This window comes from Eutrema salsugineum, unplaced genomic scaffold, assembly GCF_000478725.1.
Source record: "Eutrema salsugineum unplaced genomic scaffold, Eutsalg1_0 scaffold_13, whole genome shotgun sequence".
Classification (NCBI taxonomy): Eukaryota; Viridiplantae; Streptophyta; class Magnoliopsida; order Brassicales; family Brassicaceae; genus Eutrema; species Eutrema salsugineum.
Genome location: NW_006256885.1, coordinates 9,137,604 through 9,157,366, shown reverse-complemented (window position 1 = coordinate 9,157,366; position 19,763 = coordinate 9,137,604). Strand labels below are relative to the sequence as shown.

The following is a 19,763-nucleotide window of genomic DNA, read 5'->3' as shown; positions in this document are numbered from 1 at the left end:
CACCCAGAAAAACAAAAACAAAAAAGGGGATTTTTAGGTTTATAGTGGAGGTAATAACCAACAAATTAAAGATCAGCATCATCATTTATGATTTTATTTTCTAACTTCTAGACATTTTAAATTTCATGCTAGCTGACTTAGTATTTTTTTCTTATTAGGATACTTAATATATATGTATACAGTAGCAGCTATCGTCAGCAAAATTAGTTGAAAGCTTGCAACTTGGATGTGTTATAGCAAATTGTTAACAAACGTTTTTGATTCCTTCGTAAACAGGAATTTTTCTAGAGGTCTGTTATTTTTTTTTTCCCGCCGAGCTCTGTTTAATCTAGTATGTCAACTGAATTTGGTATTCTAATGCCGTTCGATTATGAATTTTGATGTATGATGATAACTAGTTATCTGTTCATCGACATGAGTAATTAATAGGATGTTAAGACACACGGAGGCGGCGCTACCACCTAAAAAAAGGTTAAAAAGTTGCGGTCAGATGATTGTTGTTGTAATTGGAAGAACATGCAAGTCACATTTACGGGAAACCTATAATGCATATGGATATGCATGTGAGATCAAATAATTGTCTGCGATAACGTCCAGGAATTAAACATTTCATTGGAAAAGATTTTATATACTTTATTGTCTGCGATAACGCCCAGGACTTAAAAAATTTCCATTGACAAAGATTATATGTATATACTTCATAAGATAGAAAATTAATAGTATTTGATTAAATACTTCCAAGTGTTAGTAAACTACCGTCCCCGGCCCCTGCCCCGCTAAGGCAATAAATTAAGTAATATATATGAAATTAATATGATTACATTCTGGGTCTCCTCGTAGTTAACGTATCATTTGTTACCTAAGGGTCAGTTAATCTTTACAAGCAGAAGTTGTTCTCTAACACTAAGTATCAACATCTTGATTACTATTTTTTTTTTATTACTATATTTCCATTCCCATTCTGGAACCGTTTGATTTTTTAGACATTGTTATAACTATATTCGTTTTCTTTGGGTGTTATTGGAGAATTGATTTATAAAGATTTTTAGAGTTTAAGATTATATAGTTATTGGTTTGTGGATTTTTATATTCTTAATAGATTCATCTGTTATTCATTTAGAAATTATAAAAATCAGTTGTTATTGATATGATGATTTTTATAATCTAATCAAAATCCATTGTTATTCAAAAAGTCTGTATTTTAATGATTCTATGATTCTGTTATAATCTAGTGTTATTGGCATAATGATTCTTTGTAATTTAACTCATAAATTATGATTCTCAAAATACTACCTATATCCCTTGGATTCTCAAAATCTGTCATATTAAAATTTTTTTAATAGATTGTTTGAATCCATAAAATTCTCTCTAAATTTTACAAATCCAACAAAACTCTTAAAAATTTGACAAATCTCATGATTTTTAAAATCAACTAAAATCTTCATAAATCCAACTCCCAATAACCCCCCAATAACCCCCTTAGACATTGTCTGAGTGACGATTGACAATATACACACGAAATTTACAAAAACAATAAATCCAATTGTGCGTGTGTTTTTTGCTTAAGTTTATTTTTTAAAATTAGGCAGCCATTTATTTTCTGGTGGCAGTTCACATCATCAATAAGAAAACACAAGCATACATATACAGTATACCTGTATATGGTACGACTTTTAACAAATTGCCTTCTTTTTATATCTACTAGCAATGATTGATCATAAGAACAACAAAAATACAAGCATTCCACCGCAGACCGATGGTAGTCAACTACATTTTGATGTTAGTTAATATCAATGTTCTAACCACAAACTCTTATGATATTCCAATATTCGTTTTAGAAAAAAATATAGTTACTCTTACCTAAATTAGTATAAATAACTCTAATCTCATCAACCATTTCATCATCAATCGAGCAAAAACCAAAAGCTAAGAAGTAGAAGCTAAAAATAAAATAAAAATGGCTGCATGTAAGCGATTGGTTGTCTCTTGCTTGTTCTTAGTGTTGTTGCTAGCTGAAGCCAATGCACAAGGCTTGAAAGTAGGTTTCTACGGCAAAACATGCCCTGAAGCCGAGGGTATTGTTAGAAAGATAGTGTTCGCTGCGATGAAGAAAGCGCCTACGCTTGGTGCTCCTTTGCTTAGAATGTTCTTCCACGACTGCTTCGTTCGGGTATGTTTCTCAAATGGCTCATGACTTTTAAATATATACACTTCTTTATTATGTCTCGTCTTATATTGAGTGAATCGTACTCAACAGGGATGTGACGGATCAGTTTTGTTAGAGCTATCGAACAAACAAGATGAGAAGAATGCAGTTCCTAACCTAAGTCTTCGAGGGTTTGGAATCATAGACGATTCCAAGGCGGCTCTTGAAAAAGTGTGTCCGGGCATTGTTTCTTGCTCTGATATCTTAGCCCTTGTCGCTAGGGACGCAATGGTTGCAGTAAGTAATATATCTTCGCATTAATCCGAGAATTTTATATATACATGTAGGGAGCTCCTTGAATTCACTTTGAATATATATGCCGGTTGATTTTAATTAGCTTGAGGGACCATCATGGGAAGTGGAAACGGGAAGAAGAGACGGTAGGGTTTCTAATATCAATGAGGTCATCTTGCCATCACCTTTTGACAACATCGCCAAGCTTATCACCGATTTTCGCTCAAAGGGACTAGACGAGAAAGATCTAGTCGTTCTTTCAGGTACGTATTTACAAATGAACGATATTGGTCTGAAATAATATTTGAATTCAAGAAATGGATTAATTAGCTAGAAACCCGTTTTGGTAGTAAATATAAAATGTTGATAGATGGAAAAATATACATAATTTTTTGTTTGTATCTTCTAAATAAAAGGTGGACACACTATTGGAATGGGACATTGTCCCCTAATGTCAAACCGGCTTTACAACTTCACCGGAAGAGGAGACAGCGACCCGAGTTTGGACTCGGAGTACGCCGCTAACCTCAGGAAGAAATGCAAGCCGACGGATACCACGACGGCTCTAGAGATGGATCCGGGAAGTTTCAAGACATTCGACGAGAGCTACTTCACGCTAGTGGCTAAGAGAAGAGGGCTTTTCCAATCGGATGCTGCTCTATTGGACAACTCAAAGACAAGGGCTTATGTCTTCCAGCAGGCAAGAACTCATGGGTCAACCTTCTTCCATGACTTTGGTGTCTCGATGGTGAAAATGGGTCGGATCGAAGTTCTTACGGGTCGGGCCGGGGAGATCCGTAAGATGTGTCGTGTTCCTAATTAAGAGTTTAAAGCATGAAAACATCGATCTCTCGCCGAGTTTGCTTCTTATGGTTTGCTTTTTTTTTTTGGACAACTGTTGTTATGGTTTGCTTCTTCTTCTTTTTAAAACGTTAATTAAATGTGATTGATTTCTTGGGAATAAGCTGTATGTAATTTCTCAAACAAATAAACCATGCAACTTTGTTTAATGTGTAAGAAATAATTTGATAATAGTAGTAAGTGATAAAAAGAAATCAAAACTAATAAACATATATATCAATCAGATATCAAAATTAATAAACATATGGCTGAATGAAATGTATTTAGATGAATTTAAAATTCTTTTTAATGGTATTTATTTTAGAAAATAAAATTAAAGTAGTAGTTTGATAGGGTGAAGCTTGTAGAGAAGAGAGTCTTGATATCTGTAATATTGTGGACGATTCCCATTGCTTCTGGGAAATCTCGAGGAATCAAATTATGTGGCGATAGATGGATCATCTGCCTAATCCAATGTTTTTCGAAGAGCTAATAAAAATAAATAAATAATATAAATCCCATGTTATTCTCATGAATCACGCGAGCAGCGATGGTATTCTAAGAGTTTATGGTGATTTCTCTTTGTGGCCCCATTTTGTTTGATTAGCCGTAAATTTACTCACAAAGCTCTCGTCTTTCTCGCTACTCTCTGTCAAATCCGTCGTCTTTGGATCATCTGAGTTCGGTTTTCTCAGTTAGGTCTCTGTCTAATTTCGCAAGTGAAACCTGTCGGAGTCTGTGTGATCTGTTCATACAAGAGAAACTTTTTTTTTAGTTTTAAACGAGTAAATGGCATCAGTTGCCGAGAGCTCTCTCCCTCTTCTGTGTCAAATCAAGAGTCAGCGTCGCGTCACTTCGTCTACTACGCTGAGGAATTCGAGTGTTGTCCGAGTTTCTTCTCCTGATTTCGCTTCTGGGTCACTCTCATTTCGTGGCCGGAGCTTCGTTCTGGGACATCGATGGAAGTTTGTGAGGTGCGTGGAGGCTACGGGCCCAGATTCTTCTGAAGCTGCGAGTGGAGATGAGCAGGAGGATGCGCTTCAAGCTACCATCGAGAAAAGCAAGAAGGTTCTTGATATGCAAAGGAACCTTCTTCACCAGGTAGATCGATCCTTGACTTTGTTGGTTTCGTTGAAACTTCATTTCCAAAGTCCTTACATTCTATCATACTCCCCAACTTTAGTTGAGTCCTGGGTTTGGTAAAGTTAGCTTTTTAGGTTTTTTGTTTTTTGTTTTTTTAATCCTTCAAAATCAACCTTTTGTATATTATTCATTGTGAGAATTAGGTCAATGAATTGCTTTCTAGAGATCTTGAGAGTAGGAAAAGACCATCTTTTTACACTATAAGCTGTAAGTGAGAACGTGATAAAAATATGGTGTCTGAGTGAACTCGATTTTGGGTGTTTCTACACTTTTGGAGCCTGTCCGTTTGGTAGTTTAGATGTATTGAATTGTTCTTTGACATTTGTGTTAAGATTCTTTCGCTTTATCTATCTTGTTACTCTTCAGATTGCTGAAAGGAGGAAGCTGGTATCATCTATAAAAGAGAGCACACCTAACTTGGATGATCATATAGCTTGTTCAAAAGAAGACTTTGGTTCTTCTGTGAATGCAAATACTGATGCAACTAGGAAAGAGAAGATGGATGGAGACGGAAGCGGTAGTTTTAGCCCAAGCAGTTATGGCAAGTCATCTTTAAACAAAGAACCAGAAGCTAAGACTTTATCTCCTGGTACTGGATCACCAAAAAAGAGCAAACAAAGCTCCGCGCCTGTGAAATCTTCCTCCACTCCCTCTCCTGAGAAACCATCCGTTGTAGCCACTAATGGAAAACCTTGGTCTAGCGTAGTAGCCTCCAGTATAGATCCTCCTTATAAACCATCTTCTACTATGACCTCCTCGGAGAAAACTTCTGATCCTGTAACTTCTCCTGGAAATCCGACTAAATCTCACGCTGGTGCATTTTGGTCAGACCCACTACCGTCTTACCTGACTAAAACACCTGAAACATCAAGTATACAGACAGAGAAGTACATGGAAACAAAAAAGGAAAAAACACATGAAGAAGCCAGTAGTGATACTAATGAACCTGTGAGAAACGAAGAGAAGCCGCCTCCACTGGCTGGAGCAAATGTCATGAATGTGATATTGGTAGCAGCAGAGTGTGCTCCATTTTCCAAAACAGGTAATTTTTCCATTTGTAATCTTTGATCGATTGTAAGGTTTTGTTTTGCTTGTCCATAGGTAGGTTTCTCTTGGAGTACACTAGCTAAATGCTGATAAATTTTATAGGTGGCCTCGGAGATGTAGCTGGCGCTTTGCCAAAGGCTTTGGCTCGGCGTGGACATAGGGTTATGGTAATATTTATAAAAGAGTGCCTTTTTCGTGTCATATTAGCCCTCTGGGTGGTTATGGTCTTATGGACATCGCAACTCAAACTTGTCAGTAAAATCATTCTCTTTATTTTTCTTGTTAGGTTGTGGTTCCTCGGTATGCAGAGTATGCCGAAGCCAAAGATGTAGGTATACGGAAGAGATATAAGGTGGCCGGGCAGGTATAACAGCTGTTAATGTATCAACTTTAGAATTGTCTTTCCTTTTCATATAAAAATTCCTTAACAAAAATAGTTTGAGGTGGAGAAAAATTTCATATGGAGTACACTTTATTGCAGGATATGGAAGTAATGTACTTCCATGCATATATTGATGGTGTGGATTTTGTTTTCATTGAGAGCCCTGTGTTTCGGCATCTGAGTAATAATATTTACGGTGGAAACCGACTTGTAAGATTACATTTTATTCTCCCTGTTGTTCTTTACCCAAAACAAAAAAAAATCAATTTCAGCCTACAGTACATATACTAAGTTTGGTTTTTGTAAATCTAGGATATCTTGAAGCGGATGGTTTTATTTTGCAAAGCTGCTGTTGAGGTAAAAATCTGCTCCAGTATCATGACTGTATTGGATATTTTGCTTTCTTCTTATACCAGTTTCGGTTTCTGGGGATTTTTTGTTTTGGCAGGTTCCTTGGTATGTTCCTTGTGGAGGTGTGTGTTATGGAGATGGAAATTTGGCTTTTATAGCAAATGATTGGCACACTGCGTTGCTGCCTGTCTACCTGAAAGCCTATTACCGAGATCACGGAATAATGAAATACACACGATCTGTTCTTGTAATCCATAACATTGCTCACCAGGTTAGTAATTCTCCATTCCATCAAAAACAAAAAATGATCTACTTCATTCTAATATCCAGAGATCTATGCGTAACCTACTGGTGCCAAATTAGGGTCGGGGACCTGTAGATGATTTCTCGTACGTGGATTTGCCGAGCCATTACTTGGATAGCTTCAAGTTATATGACCCTGTGGGAGGTGAGCACTTCAACATTTTTGCGGCTGGTCTAAAGGCTGCGGATAGAGTTCTCACTGTTAGCCATGGATATTCCTGGGAGGTTAAGACCTTAGAGGGAGGTTGGGGTCTGCATAACATCATTAATGAAAACGACTGGAAGTTTAGAGGAATCGTCAACGGTATAGATACAAAGGAATGGAACCCAAAATTTGATCTTCACTTGCACTCTGATGAGTATACAAACTATTCCTTGGAGACTCTTCACATTGGTAAACCCCAGTGTAAAGCTGCATTACAGAAAGAGCTCGGTTTACCTGTTCGACCTGATGTTCCGCTGATCGGTTTTATCGGGAGATTGGATCATCAGAAAGGTGTTGACTTGATAGCTGAGGCGGTTCCATGGATGATGAGTCAGGATGTTCAGCTGGTTATGTTAGGCACAGGGCGTCCGGATCTTGAAGAAGTCCTCAGACAAATGGAGCACCAATACCGGGATAAAGCACGGGGATGGGTTGGTTTCTCGGTTAGAACAGCTCACAGAATAACAGCTGGTGCTGACATTTTGCTGATGCCTTCGAGATTCGAGCCGTGCGGTCTAAACCAGCTTTACGCAATGAACTATGGAACCATTCCAGTGGTCCACGCCGTGGGAGGGTTGAGAGATACGGTTCAACAGTTTGACCCGTATAGTGAAACTGGTCTTGGATGGACATTTGATAGCGCGAAAGCAGGTAAGTTGATTCATGCCTTAGGAAACTGTTTGTTGACATATAGAGAGTATAAGGAGAGTTGGGAAGGGCTTCAGAGAAGAGGAATGACACAAGATTTGAGTTGGGATAATGCTGCAGAGAAGTACGAAGAAGTTCTTGTTGCTGCTAAGTATCAGTGGTGAGTTAGTAAAAAAGTTCTTTCTTTTTTTGGTTACTGTCTATAAAGAAAGTTGTTAAGAAGCATAGTTGTGTAGATTGGTGATGAAAACTACATTGGAGCTTGGCAAATTTATCATGCTTTTGTAAGCTCCTTGTGGTAAAGTATCAAGCTTTTTAATCTCTTGCGCTCCCTCTGTAGTACAAATAGTTGCACTCGCAAACTACCAGTACCTTATTAAGAAGAGGGAAATAAAACAGGCGAGGAAATTCTAGAGATTTTGCCACCACTGAAATCAATGTTGTTGAGCTTGTGTTGACACCACTTGAGGTGAGAAGATGAGACCAAAGACATGTGTAACACTCTAGACACAAGCTTTAAGTCTATCATTAGAGATCTCACTAACATAAAGTTTTCCTCTTTCTCAATCTCATTATCTCCAACGTTAAAAGATTTCTTCTTCTTGAACCAAATCTTCTTCTGGTTCCCTTGTACCTCCTTCAACAACCGTTCCTTCTTCGAAATTTCAAAAATGTTAACATTTATTTTAGCAAAATTCTAAAAGGAAATTAGGAAAGTAAAGAGACTTTATAAATTTTTTACCTTTTGGAGTGAATTTTTAAGGTCAAGAAAAAGTTTAATGTCTCTTGGATCTTCCAATTCCATAAGAGGAGAATTCACGAATGAGGTTTTAAGTCTTTCCCATATCAAAGGTCTCCTGATGTCTGCTGTCACGAAGTCATAGAAGACTTCAATGCATCTCTCTATTGCTTTCACCACTTGTTTCTCCTTTCTTTCTTTTCCTCCTTCATGAATGAATATATATCCCCATTAAACACATATATACTAATAATTGAAGAAAAAAATCTAATTTTGCATAAACTAAAAATGATATATGGAGAAAAAAAATCTAGAGTGTCATGTGAAATTATACGACGGTTAATTCAAAATGGATTACACATTTTAATCCTCTAATTTCTATGAAGTTTGTAAGAACTTTTTTTCTTTTCTCGGTCAACCTATAGAGTTGACAATTCTTCAAGTTCTTGATTGAATAAAATACGTTATAGATAAGGGTGTTCTTGTGAGTTGACACATAACCTGTTAGAACATAAAATTTTGACTATTTTAGATATTTACATATATTTTAAAAATTAACTGATAGATTCGTCGTATCTACAATGAAAGCTGCTTGGAATTTTAAAATGTTTTCTTAAGGAGTAAAGTCATTCTTCTTTAACTGAAATTTTAGACAATATTAGAGTCAAGGAATCTGTTGAAGCTCATCTTTTGACCACAACTTTATAATTTTCATAACAAACGAAAACGAGATAATAATCAATTATCATTACTTAAATAAAATTAGACAATGGTTCCTATGATTCCAACAAACGTAATTAAAAACTATATTGCATGACCTCTCAATTCATACACGATGTAACCCACCAAGAATGGTAATACTAACATATATAAAAGTTTATACAAAATTCTTAGTATTATTAATAGCTAGGGATATGATGTGAATGTTTATATATGATAAGTAAATGAATCAGTTACCTGAAATTCTTGGGACTTGAAAGAAGCTCATGAGCTCAAACCTTCTTTGAACAAAGCTCAAGACCCTTTTTACTTCACACCTTTCGTCTTCCAAGAATCTCTCTAATAAAACCTGAAACTTCTGGAATTCTTTAGATATATCATCGTTATAGAACCCGCCTCCCGAATCAGCGGATTTCAAACTATCTTTGACTGTTATGTACTGATGCTGAAGAGCTTCCCATGATAAACATGATTGAGCAACATATACTAGCTCGAGATCCTTCTCTATGCTTTGTTTTAGCCTCTTCTCTGCCGTTATTCCCCATAAGCTCAAACCACTTGCCGTTTCTTGGTTCATGATCACACCTAGGGATGTAAAAATGGATTTTAATTAACATCAATGACATTATGATATAATAAATTGTAGTAAAAAATATTTAGTATAAACAAAAAAAACAGATGATTCAATAGGTTCTGAGATTAAGTGTGGGTTTCCGTGCAAGAATCCCTAACTAAAAAGAAAAAAGAAAAAAATAAAATAAAAAGACTTACTTAGCCCATAGGTTCTATCGCGGCTTAGGATGTCATACCATTTCATTCTTTCGCAGTATTTCTTGTATACTTCATCATCTTCATCTTGATGAGTTTGATTCTCTATATCAATCGAATCTTGGACCGCTGAATCCAAGCTTGCAACAAACAAAGGAGAGGGATGATCTCCATCGCTATAGAGTGAGTTCATATCATCACTAGCTACTAGAGAAGGTAGATCAGTCTCCACGTTTGAGTTTACAGTATCTTCTTCTTCTTCTTCAACATCTTTGGCTAATGAATATATATTTTCTTGATTGATTGGCATAGTCTGATGTTTCAGCTCAAGGTTCTTCTCCATGTTCACAACATCAACATTGACAATATCTTCGTCCTCCTCGTTTACCTTACCATCAAGAAGCTGAGCATCAGCATTTTCTTGATCAAATTGACAGCAAAAATCTTCTTCGTCTTCAAGAATCTCGCCTTTTTGCATAGCTAGAAGAACTTTTAATTGACTATCCACTTGATGTTTAAATGAAAAGCTAAAGGTAGGAACCGGATTATGAATACTCCTTGAAAGTTCCAAGTTAACAAGGGTATTATTGATCTCTTGCCGAGGTTCAATATTACATGTAACCTCTCTTCTAACCACAATGACTCGGATAAAACTGCTAAATAGCTTAGAGAACGTGACCAATAACGATAAAAAGGCGTTGTAAAACGTTTGAAAAGGTGTGACAAGCCATAAAAAGAAGAGATAGAGCCATATAAATAGTTGACAAAGAAAGAGAAGAAGAGGGTGCATGAATAATTTCATGTAGGACCATTTCAAGAAACCATCTTGGATCACTATGGATTCTATCATTAGCCAACATGCTGAGAGTAAAGCCATCAAATTTCAGAGGGAGGGAGAGAGAGAGAGGAGGAGGACCCAAGAGAGTGCCTTTATAAACAAGAAAAAGAAGATGATGATGATGATGACGACGAAGCTGCTGAGAAAGAGCCTTGTTGGGATTTTTTCCCTCAGACTAATCATTAATAAATAAAGTTGTTCAAGGGTCGTCTTAATCTTGAGTGTTTCTTCCTTATTGATGCAGTTTTTGGGTTAACACATGTTGGAAATATTCGAACTATAACTAAATTAAAACCAATTTGTAACAAAAGAACGTTGGTTTATCGTTAACTATACCTACAAGTTAAGCCAAGTTGACCCTCCATAGTATCACGATTTTGTAACTCTGTTATCAATCATAATCTATATTTTGTCTTAAGAAAATCACAACTTTTAATTTTGATTCATTAATATATAAATAAAAGTTTAACTTAAGTGTAATATCATGGTCCCGCTCTTAACTTATTCTGTAAAATTCTGTTAAATATCATAGTCCAGCCATTCTGTGGTATTATTAAATTATCGGAACTCATACGTGTACTTTGCTCTGTTTCATCCATCAATTGATCCGTAACAGAGATAAGCACAACATGTTGTAATAAAATAGTAAAAATAATAAAGGGCCTTGAATTGTCGACCTTGGTTAGTTTTACTGTCAGATTCCACAAAGTCTATCCATTTCAAATCTAAATTGACCAGTATATAGGGATACCAAAAGTCACGTAAGTGTAAATCTGCAGATTCTTCAACGAATCAAGAAACAAAAGACGGCCAAATCCAGGAATTCAACAGTTTAAAGAACGAGAGGTCTCTTGAGTTCGAATCTCATCACTTCTCCAGCTCCATAACAAAGCCACATAAGAAGAACATAGGGAAACTAATAGACACACAAACGCACATTTGATGTTCTTCAATGTAAGTGACAGTTCTTTAGCTAACCTGCACAAAAGTTTCAACCTTCATGATTGAAAACCTAAACAGATCAATATCAAAAACACCATCAATGCATATTCTGTTCCCATAGTGCTCGGGCGCACAACTAGAAGATTATAACCAAAATGTTCTTCACTATAACCAGTTTCCCTCAATATTCTTACAATGCTTATTCCCATTGTACCTTATTTAAACACATAGATTAACATATACTGTAAGTTTTTGTAAAAAAAGTGTGTGTGAGGAATAAAGCTAACCAAAGAAAAGTATAACGATCCCGTCTCATTTCCAAAGATGGAACCTTTTGTTTTTCTTTCTTTGAACTTTTTCATTTCTTGATCTTCCTCTGCTGTTTCTTTGGCCCCGAAACCACTAATCTCCTTACAGAACAACCACATCTCGCTCTGAAAACCAGCACGGCTCGCCCATTAGGGGGTGCCATCTTCTTCAGCTCGGCTTCCAATTCACGGTGATGGACACGAGGCAACTCAAACATTCCCCTCTTGTTCCTGTTGTTGTTGCTGTTGTTGTGTGAGCTCTTGACGCATTCCTCTGTCTCTAGCTGAATATCAAACTCAACAGCTTTCCTAAGGCCTTTACAATTCGGTTTACCACATCTCTGCATTGTACACAAGAGTATAACGAGCCAAGTGGAGATGGCAGCGCAGAAGATGCTCAGAGCTAATGATCCATACACAATTGGGTTCTGCAAAATCTCTTCTTTGACTAGAACCGAGAGATCTGAGAAGATGTCAAACGATTTGAGGGTGATGAGTTTGACGTAGGGGAAGAACAAGAACCCGCAAGCCGTGATCACCGCGATTAAGATCACGACATCAATAGCAGCCGACTGAGATCCGTCGCAGACAGGGAATTTGGAACAGCTAGGAGATGTTGTGTAAGATTTTCGGCTGTTTCTCGATTTAGGCTGCAAATATGGTGAGTTCGACATGATCAATGTAGGAGCTTGGTCGACGGAATTGCAGACCGAGATTGAGCTGTGCAAATATACCATCGAGGAAATTCAGAGCCAGAACAGAAGACGAAACCGATTCGAATCAAGATTTCGATTTTGATATCTCCCCCTCTATACCAACAAATCGAACTATTTCTGGGATTGGATCCACGAGTTTTTTAATCTGAATCGATCTATGAAACTCGATCGAATCGAATTCCAGATCCAAGACCAAACCCAGAAATTGAAAAAAAACCTGAAATCAGATCGAGCAACGTCCTGAAACGTAAGAGAAATTTTCGAAATCAGCCGATGGTTTGGATAGAAAAGCTCGGTTTCAATCTGATCGAAACTCCCCCGAAATCAGATCAATCGATCAAAATGAAAAGAAAAAAGAAAAAAACACTTCTTTCTCCGCAACTGAAGAGAAAAAAACTCAACTTGGTAGCTCGTAGAAACTGATTGGATTTCGTATCCACCCGTAAACCGATTGAAATGAGAAGCTGAAACGAATTGAAGAATAAAAAAAAGAGAAGAAAAAGCGAGATTGAAGGCTACGACAACCACCAAACAAAGGATAGGGAAGGTTCCTGAAGCAAGAATTCAACAACGTGTAGGAAGAAGCTCCCTCACTGAGTCGTCGTCGTCGTCATGATATCAAAAAATCTTCTCTTGATTTCTGTTTTGGGTCCAAATCCAATGGAATGGAATGGAATCGTATATTCGTATGTGATGTGAGGGAGGGGGAAAGAGAGAGCAAGTGACACGCGTTTTAGAGATAAGCCTTCCTTCGTGCGTAGGTGTTGCCTTTTTTTTCTTGTGTAAAAAAATATTATCAATTCACCTAATTAAAGCTAGTGTATTAAAATTGCGTTATGTTAAGTCGGGTAAAGTGGTCACGAGAGTATTTATTACAGAGCAGAGTTGAGCTCTCATATAAAAACCCTAAAATTTCCGATTCTTGTTCTCCCTCGTCGTCCTATTCACAGCCTCAAAACCCTAAAAACCAATATCCGTTGCTCTTTGATTCAATCAAACAATGGGTTCGAAGAGAAAAAACCAAAGCAAGGGAGCATCCATTGGAGGTGGAGGCGCCGAGCAAGGACAACAAATGATTTCGGATCCAAGGTTTTCGTCGGCGCACACTGACCCCAGATTCCGTAGGCTTCCGATGCGTGATTCCAAAGTCCCCATTGATCCTCGTCGATTCCCGGGGGTGCTCACCGATAAGGCTTCTGCTCCGGTCGATAAGCGTGGCAAGCGGAGAAGAGGAGCTAGTGCCAAGGATTCTCTTAGAGAGTATTATCGAATTGAAGAAGACGACGACGAGAAGAAGAAGAAGAAAAAGCGAAAGATGGAGGAGAGCGAAGAAGAGGAATCTGGGGACGAGGGCGAGGCTGCACAAGAGGATGAGATCAAGAGTGAGAGTCTGAATGTGGTGGATTCTTCGGATGAAGAATCTGATGAGGAATCAGAGTCTGACGGCAGCGTAGAGGTATCGGAGGAGGATACCGATGAGGACGACGAAGCTATTTACGAAGACGATGGACCAGAAGTTGAGGTAAATTGCTCCTATGCCTTTGATTATACGATATATCATCATTCTAGCTTTTGAGAAATAATAAATTTCAAATTTTGGTAGGAAGAGAACATTACGAATATCGAAAAAGAAACTCACAGACTGGCTATTGTTCGCATGGACTGGAGACATGTCTCGGTAAGTTCTCAATCGACGATTGCATTGCTTCAATTTAGCTCTATATCTCAAGGATTTAGCTAGCTTGTTTGTTTCTTTGCCTAGTCTGCACTTAGTATTCTATGAGTTTATCAGCATTTGTTCTTATTTGTTACTTAGGCCAAAGACTTGTACGTAGTTTTGAATTCGTTTGTGCCCAAAGATGGACGCATTTTGTCAGTTGCGGTCTATCCAACCGATTTTGGACTGGAGCGAATGAAAGAGGAGGAAATCCATGGGCCGGCAATAGATGGCGACAGAAAGAAAGAAGATGATGATGATGACGAGGAGGAGGAAGAAGAAGACGAGGACGTCAACAATGAGAAATTACGTGATTACGAAAAAAGTAGATTAAAGTAAGTTGAGATCTGCCTTTCAAGGCTATACATATGTCCAAGAGCTTTTATTTCTAAAACTCACAGTTACTGTTGCTCTGTTTCAGGTACTATCATGCTGTTGCCGAATGTGATTCAGCTGCTACTGCAGATTTCTTGTACAAATCATGTGATGGACTTGAGTTTGAGAAATCCTCTAACAAGCTCGACTTGAGATTTATTCCAGATTCCATGGAATTTAAACATCCGCCTCGTGATATTGCCACCGAGGTGCATTGCTGCTTCTTTCCTTTAAACTGTGATCTTGTGGTTTCATGGTGGTCTAATAATTTTGAAAAAATTTACAGGCGCCTTCTAATTATGAAGGCTTAGATTTTCAGAGCCGAGCACTGCAGTTGAGCAAAGTTAATCTTTCTTGGGATGAAGATGAGCCGCACCGCATAAAGACCTTAAATCAGAAATTCAACCCTGATCAGGTCTGTCTACTTTTTTAAATATTGACTTAGAAGCATCTCCTATTAACTGCAGTTGTTAGTGTTCTGATACTGTTTGTGAATTTCTCTGTCGATCATAGCTGGCAGAACTTGAGATGAAGGAATTTTTGGCTTCTGATGAGAGTGAATCTGATGAGGACAACAACGAAGCTAGTAAAAAGGAAAAAAGAAAAGAAAAGTACCGAGCTTTAATCGAATCTGAAGATGCTGGTTCTGATAAAGACGGGGAGGAGGAGGAGAATGGCCAGGATATGGAAGTAACATTCAATACCGGGTTAGAAGATCTGAGTAAACAAATTCGTGAAAGGAAAGACAAGAAGTCAGAAACGGTTTGGGATGCGTATCTAAGGAAGAAAAGCGAGAAGAAGAGAGCTAGGAAGAACAAACAGAAAGATGATTCTTCATCTTCGGATGAGGATGACTACAACGTTGATGGAAAGGCGGTGAAAGACGATGGTGATGACGATTTCTTTATGGAGGAACCCCGTCTTAAGAAGAAGAAAAAGAAAGAAGGAAAGACTGATAAGAAGAAGAAGGGTTTAGAGGAGGAAGTAGCAACGGAAGAAAGAAGCAGAGCGGAGCTAGAGTTGTTACTGGCTGATGAGAATGGAGGAGATGGTCTTAAAGGGTATAATATTAAACGGAAAGGTAAAAAGAGAAGTAAAGAAGAGATGGCAGAAGAGAAGATACCTGCGGTTGATCTTGATGATATTAAAGAGAGATTCTCAGCTGCAATCTCGGATCCTGACTTTGCTCTAGACCCTACAGATCCACAGTTTAAAAGGTATATGGATGATGAATCTAATTCTTTTGCAAAGTTTGAGAATATTGTATATTGCTGCGATTTATGGTGAGGTTCTGTTTTCTAATGAATTTTGTTGGGGTACTATTGCAGGAGTGCGATTTATGTTAGGCAATTAGCTCAGAAGCACAAGGAAGATCCGAGAAGCCACGAGGAAGCGAAAGCTACGGTGAAAAAGGCGAAAGAAGAGTCGACTAAAGATGGGAAGTTGGGATCTAAGAGTTATGCAGAGTCTATTGCTGTCAAATCGCTGAAGCTCAAGATTCAGCAGAAGGATTCCGACAAGAAAAAAGCGGCAACTGCTGGTTTGGCTCAGCGTATGAAGAACAAAGCCAAAGCTTTATCAAACAAGTAGTAATAGTGTCTATGTTTCCTTCAAATCAATTTTAGTTTTAGTTTTTTTTTTAAGAGATGTTAACAATTTTTCATTTAATATTGATTCGGGACTCCGGTTAATTTTTCACTTCTCCTCTGATTCAAATAGTGTATCTAAAAATTACTAGGAATCCAAGTTAGATCATCTTTTAGCTCATTCTCGAAGATGGTTTACTTTTATTGGCCATCGTCAGACCATAAATAATGGGTAAAATAATCTTATCAGTGAGTCTTTTTAATTTATGAAACTCGCATAATAGCGGGTTTTGATTTATTATTATTGGGTTTACTTAAATGTCTATTAAACGAAAAAAAAAAGGAAGAAGAATCACACTTTTACTGGTGAAACCTAAACATAGAAACTCCCCAGTTAAACGGGTCTTAGACGACAGCAAAAAAAAACGAAATTTAAAGAAAACAGCAACATAATCATTATCAACCATAGTAAGGAGGAGGAGGATGGCCAGAAGGTGAAGCCCCAGTGGGATCAGCTGATGGGTAGACATATGGGCTTCCACCATAACCTGCGTATTGAGTTTGCACCTGCGTATTCTGCCAACCACTTGTTGGCGCAGACGCTGAGACTCCGGGCACTTTTTGGGCCACAAGCAGGCTTAGATCTGGCAGTGTGTAGTCTCTGCTTTTGTCGCTAAAAGCCTTCATTCCAACACCGGAAACAGATGAAGAAAGAAGAAAATTAGTTTTAAGTTAGAAACTTTGATTTCAGATTTCGCTCAGTTGTTGAATACAAAAAGCATACGGTTCTTGCAGGCATCAGCTATTACTCTCTGTTTTTGTTTTACGTACACAACTCAAGAAATGTAACCGATCTTATGTACCTTTACATTGAGATCAGTATGACGAGAGTATGATAGTCGAAGCTTACAGTAGCCACCGTCATATATGCAGTGTCCTTCCAGCGCTTCTTTAGCTATTGCCGCCGTTGGTATATCTACAGCGAATATATTAAAAGAATCATGAAGCAAACGACGACTGTAATCAAATGCTCAGCATACCAATAAGACGATTCGCAAAATAACTCAAAGATGTTTAGAGTTCATAAAGGGGTTTGATCGGATCACAATCAGACATTTATGCAGATAATCAATGGCATGTACCAGAGTATTGAATCAAGGCTTGCGTTGAACCGTTTTTCTCAAATATCGCAATCTTCTGGACAGTTCCATACGCAGAAAACACCTGCGAGAAGCAAAGGAAATTATTAATTTTGAGAGATTAAAGCATGCTGAGAAGCAGAAATTTATTGTTCCTCACCGTGTGAAGAACATCCACAGTGACAGCATACTGCATATTCTCAATCAAAGCGAGAAGGACGTTGCTCTGAGATTCTACCTTCTTTCCGTCAGCACCCAAAGCAGGCTGAAGGCAGTGATGTCAAAGACGATCAGTAATGTAACACAACGCAATCAATGTAAGAAAGGTAAAAGTAGTGGTGAGGCGGGAAAAATTTACCTGCAAAGATCCATCCATTGCAGTATGATTCACTGGAAGGTATGGATTTGTGTAATCCCTGGGTACGTAAAAGAATCAAACACATGAATCAACTACTTTAACATCACGTTTCCAACATTACTGGTAGTATACAATTGCAAGGGCTCAAAACTCTACCTGCTACGGTGGGACTGAAACTTGATATTTAGATCAGTATGAGCTGAATAAGACATTCGCAAATTGCAAGAGCCAACATGTTCTGGAAGCAGATATCTGAATTTTAATGTTTCACAAACGAAACAAATCATCAATAGAGCTATATCTTTAGGCGTGAACGCAGGGTTCGAAGGCATAAATAAAGAGTTTTGAGCATGCCTGGGTATACTTCTGCCATCCAGCGCATTCCTTGCCGCTGATGCAGTCTCCACATCACTAAACTGAACTAGTGCCTGGCAGGTTATGAAAGGCAGATAATAAGTTTAACATCATTTCATTCTCTACATAAAGCAAGACTGAAACAAATCTCGATATCTAACCTGGAAACCAGCAGCTTTCTCAAATGTGGCAATTTTGTGGACGAATCCAAAGGCAGAAAATACCTGAAACAAACAATAAGACCAGATATGAGTCGTGACCATAATACAGTGGAAGGAGAGCAACTAAGGGAACCAAATCGGTCTAAAGAAACTCAAATGTTCCCGGATGGGGACTAAAAAAGAGAAGCCCAGATGAGTACAGAGTGACACCTGTCCACTTATGGGCACGATAGACCATAGATAGGAGAATGACGAACACGATACTATTTCCAAACTCTCTCCAGAAAGATTTTAATAAAGAGGCATCAACATCTGTGATTCGAGCATTTCATTAATGTTGATATATTGTAATTGGAATAGTATGTCTAAGTAAAAGCTACTAAAAGAAGTTTGCTTAATATCAAGTTGAGATCTTTTTATATATTCATCTGCTCGAAGCACAACACACTGTCTCATGTATTTGCCTCACCCATGTGTAACCATCAATCTCAAGTTGTATAAAATAGAACCAATTCCCAACGACAAGATACTCATTGACCAAAAAAAAAAAATCACTGAAAGAAGGTCACACTCGGAGTCCCTTGGGAAGTAAAAATCAGCTTAATGAACTTACCAGATGGATCACATCGATGCTCACTTCGTGAGATTCCACTCCCTCAAAGGTAACCAAAAGGACATTTCCAGGGACATCTCCAGGACTCTGATTGTTTACTATTTCATGCCGATTCGAGTACTGAATATAAACAGTTTTTCCCCGAATCTGTGCGGGCTCTGAAGATGAAGCATAATACGAAACCATTGATATGGCCTGATTCAAGTCAGCCTGTAAAGCAAGTTAATTGTTCGTCAAGAGGCGTGGCCAAAACGACATGCAAAAATGCGAAAAGGGCAAGGAATTAGAAGCTAGAAGAAGAGTCAACCATAGATTTTCAAAACTTAAAGCTTCAGAAATCTATTGGACATGGTGATGATTCCAGGTGAGGTACTACAGTTGAGGGAAACTCCGAATATACGTTTATGTATATTTTTTTCTGCTTAAGGGCTTCAATTTCAACCAGAAAGCAGTTCCAATATCTACTTTATCATTTCGGAACCAAAACCCAGGAACTAGAAATTGGGTAAAGGGGAATTAATAAACGAAACTCACAAATTCGACGAAGGCTTGATTGCGATTGGCGCCGACATTGCTCTTGGTATTGACGATCTTGCCGAATCGTTTGCAAAGGTCGATGAGCTCATCTTCCACGCATTCCCATGGAAGATTCCGCAGGTGCACCACCTTCGACGGCGTCTGCGTATAGCGAAACTGGGTTTGGCCTGAGCTCGACATCTCCGGTAAGGCGTTTATAAATACTTTGTCCGATTTTGTAAAACAATCACACAGAGCAAAGGCCGACGCGAAAACGGCCCTCGATTCGATTCTCTCTGAGCTGAATTGTGATCGGAACTATACAGCTAATAAGTATATCACGCAAATTTGCAAATCGGTCCCCAAAAATGATTTAATTTATGATTGATGCGACGAAAAAAAAAGTTTATAAGCCCACTTAGTACACTTGACTCTGTATCAAGGGCCCAATAATCTTCAGGAAATTGGGCCCTTGAAAGAAATCACAAGCCATTTTTATCAATCTTCCAATGATCTACTGTGACTTGAATGAAAGTTGTGTTGTTTGGGTCCTT

The 19,763-nt window shown here is 38.1% G+C and overlaps 6 protein-coding genes across 7 annotated transcripts; 3 read left to right on the top strand and 3 right to left on the bottom strand.

Moving 5' to 3' along the window:
- The first annotated feature begins 1,900 nt into the window (after positions 1-1,900).
- LOC18024067 (peroxidase 27) lies at positions 1,901-3,376 on the top strand. Its single transcript, XM_006408408.2, has 4 exons — positions 1,901-2,170; positions 2,258-2,443; positions 2,544-2,703; positions 2,857-3,376. Exons 1-4 carry the CDS (start codon positions 1,958-1,960, stop codon positions 3,261-3,263), a joined length of 966 nt encoding a protein of 321 aa, XP_006408471.1. The 5' UTR covers positions 1,901-1,957; the 3' UTR covers positions 3,264-3,376.
- Positions 3,377-3,788: 412 nt separating this feature from the next.
- On the top strand, positions 3,789-7,680 carry LOC18024066 (starch synthase 2, chloroplastic/amyloplastic). Its single transcript, XM_006408407.2, has 8 exons — positions 3,789-4,381; positions 4,790-5,465; positions 5,573-5,637; positions 5,757-5,834; positions 5,952-6,062; positions 6,165-6,209; positions 6,301-6,474; positions 6,567-7,680. Exons 1-8 carry the CDS (start codon positions 4,070-4,072, stop codon positions 7,521-7,523), a joined length of 2,418 nt encoding a protein of 805 aa, XP_006408470.1. The 5' UTR covers positions 3,789-4,069; the 3' UTR covers positions 7,524-7,680.
- Positions 7,681-7,735: 55 nt separating this feature from the next.
- On the bottom strand, positions 7,736-10,463 carry LOC18024065. Its single transcript, XM_006408406.2, has 4 exons — positions 9,590-10,463; positions 9,056-9,403; positions 8,102-8,304; positions 7,736-8,014 (listed from the first exon to the last, which is right to left on the bottom strand). The coding sequence occupies exons 1-4, from the start codon at positions 10,461-10,463 to the stop codon at positions 7,736-7,738; spliced, it is 1,704 nt and encodes a 567-aa protein (XP_006408469.2).
- Positions 10,464-11,022: 559 nt separating this feature from the next.
- On the bottom strand, positions 11,023-13,106 carry LOC18024064 (uncharacterized protein At5g19025). Its single transcript, XM_024159649.1, has 2 exons — positions 12,792-13,106; positions 11,023-12,630 (listed from the first exon to the last, which is right to left on the bottom strand). The coding sequence occupies exon 2, from the start codon at positions 12,409-12,411 to the stop codon at positions 11,725-11,727; it is 687 nt and encodes a 228-aa protein (XP_024015417.1). The 5' UTR covers positions 12,412-12,630; positions 12,792-13,106; the 3' UTR covers positions 11,023-11,724.
- A 185-nt stretch (positions 13,107-13,291) lies between these two features.
- On the top strand, positions 13,292-16,178 carry LOC18024063 (pre-rRNA-processing protein ESF1). The gene is made up of 7 exons (XM_006408404.2): positions 13,292-13,912; positions 13,994-14,068; positions 14,207-14,442; positions 14,529-14,691; positions 14,769-14,897; positions 14,996-15,699; positions 15,811-16,178. The coding sequence occupies exons 1-7, from the start codon at positions 13,391-13,393 to the stop codon at positions 16,070-16,072; spliced, it is 2,091 nt and encodes a 696-aa protein (XP_006408467.1). The 5' UTR covers positions 13,292-13,390; the 3' UTR covers positions 16,073-16,178.
- Positions 16,179-16,335: 157 nt separating this feature from the next.
- On the bottom strand, positions 16,336-19,562 carry LOC18024062 (polypyrimidine tract-binding protein homolog 1). Of its 2 annotated transcripts, none has more exons than XM_024159856.1 (10): positions 19,228-19,562; positions 18,694-18,903; positions 18,081-18,143; positions 17,920-17,993; positions 17,722-17,817; positions 17,566-17,623; positions 17,368-17,472; positions 17,211-17,292; positions 16,932-17,044; positions 16,336-16,749 (listed from the first exon to the last, which is right to left on the bottom strand). In XM_024159856.1, exons 1-10 carry the CDS (start codon positions 19,408-19,410, stop codon positions 16,528-16,530), a joined length of 1,206 nt encoding a protein of 401 aa, XP_024015624.1. In that variant the 5' UTR covers positions 19,411-19,562; the 3' UTR covers positions 16,336-16,527. The 2 variants fall into 2 exon arrangements, with proteins under 2 accessions (XP_024015624.1, XP_024015625.1); XM_024159857.1 differs by having other exon boundaries at positions 16,382-16,749; positions 16,979-17,044.
- Between the last annotated feature and the right edge of the window lie 201 nt (positions 19,563-19,763).

Excerpts from the sequence above, each read along its gene's own strand:
- LOC18024067 (XM_006408408.2), top strand. The coding sequence starts at position 1,958 with ATGGCTGCATGTAAGCGATTGGTTGTCTCTTGCTTGTTCTTAGTGTTG. Across the intron at positions 2,171-2,257 it reads TCCACGACTGCTTCGTTCGG|GGATGTGACGGATCAGTTTT; the intron begins GTATGTTTCTCA and ends CGTACTCAACAG. Across the intron at positions 2,444-2,543 it reads CTAGGGACGCAATGGTTGCA|CTTGAGGGACCATCATGGGA; the intron begins GTAAGTAATATA and ends GATTTTAATTAG.
- LOC18024066 (XM_006408407.2), top strand. The coding sequence starts at position 4,070 with ATGGCATCAGTTGCCGAGAGCTCTCTCCCTCTTCTGTGTCAAATCAAG. Across the intron at positions 5,835-5,951 it reads GATATAAGGTGGCCGGGCAG|GATATGGAAGTAATGTACTT; the intron begins GTATAACAGCTG and ends ACTTTATTGCAG. Across the intron at positions 6,475-6,566 it reads TCCATAACATTGCTCACCAG|GGTCGGGGACCTGTAGATGA; the intron begins GTTAGTAATTCT and ends GTGCCAAATTAG.
- LOC18024065 (XM_006408406.2), bottom strand. The coding sequence starts at position 10,463 with ATGGCTTTACTCTCAGCATGTTGGCTAATGATAGAATCCATAGTGATC. Across the intron at positions 9,404-9,589 it reads CGATAGAACCTATGGGCTAA|GTGTGATCATGAACCAAGAA; the intron begins GTAAGTCTTTTT and ends TTACATCCCTAG. Across the intron at positions 8,305-9,055 it reads TCAAGTCCCAAGAATTTCAG|GAGGAAAAGAAAGAAAGGAG; the intron begins GTAACTGATTCA and ends TCATTCATGAAG.
- LOC18024064 (XM_024159649.1), bottom strand. The coding sequence starts at position 12,411 with ATGGTATATTTGCACAGCTCAATCTCGGTCTGCAATTCCGTCGACCAA.
- LOC18024063 (XM_006408404.2), top strand. The coding sequence starts at position 13,391 with ATGGGTTCGAAGAGAAAAAACCAAAGCAAGGGAGCATCCATTGGAGGT. Across the intron at positions 13,913-13,993 it reads ACGATGGACCAGAAGTTGAG|GAAGAGAACATTACGAATAT; the intron begins GTAAATTGCTCC and ends AAATTTTGGTAG. Across the intron at positions 15,700-15,810 it reads ACAGATCCACAGTTTAAAAG|GAGTGCGATTTATGTTAGGC; the intron begins GTATATGGATGA and ends GTACTATTGCAG.
- LOC18024062 (XM_024159856.1), bottom strand. The coding sequence starts at position 19,410 with ATGTCGAGCTCAGGCCAAACCCAGTTTCGCTATACGCAGACGCCGTCG. Across the intron at positions 17,994-18,080 it reads AGAAAGCTGCTGGTTTCCAG|GCACTAGTTCAGTTTAGTGA; the intron begins GTTAGATATCGA and ends ATAACCTGCCAG. Across the intron at positions 17,045-17,210 it reads AGCCTTGATTCAATACTCTG|ATATACCAACGGCGGCAATA; the intron begins GTACATGCCATT and ends TATTCGCTGTAG.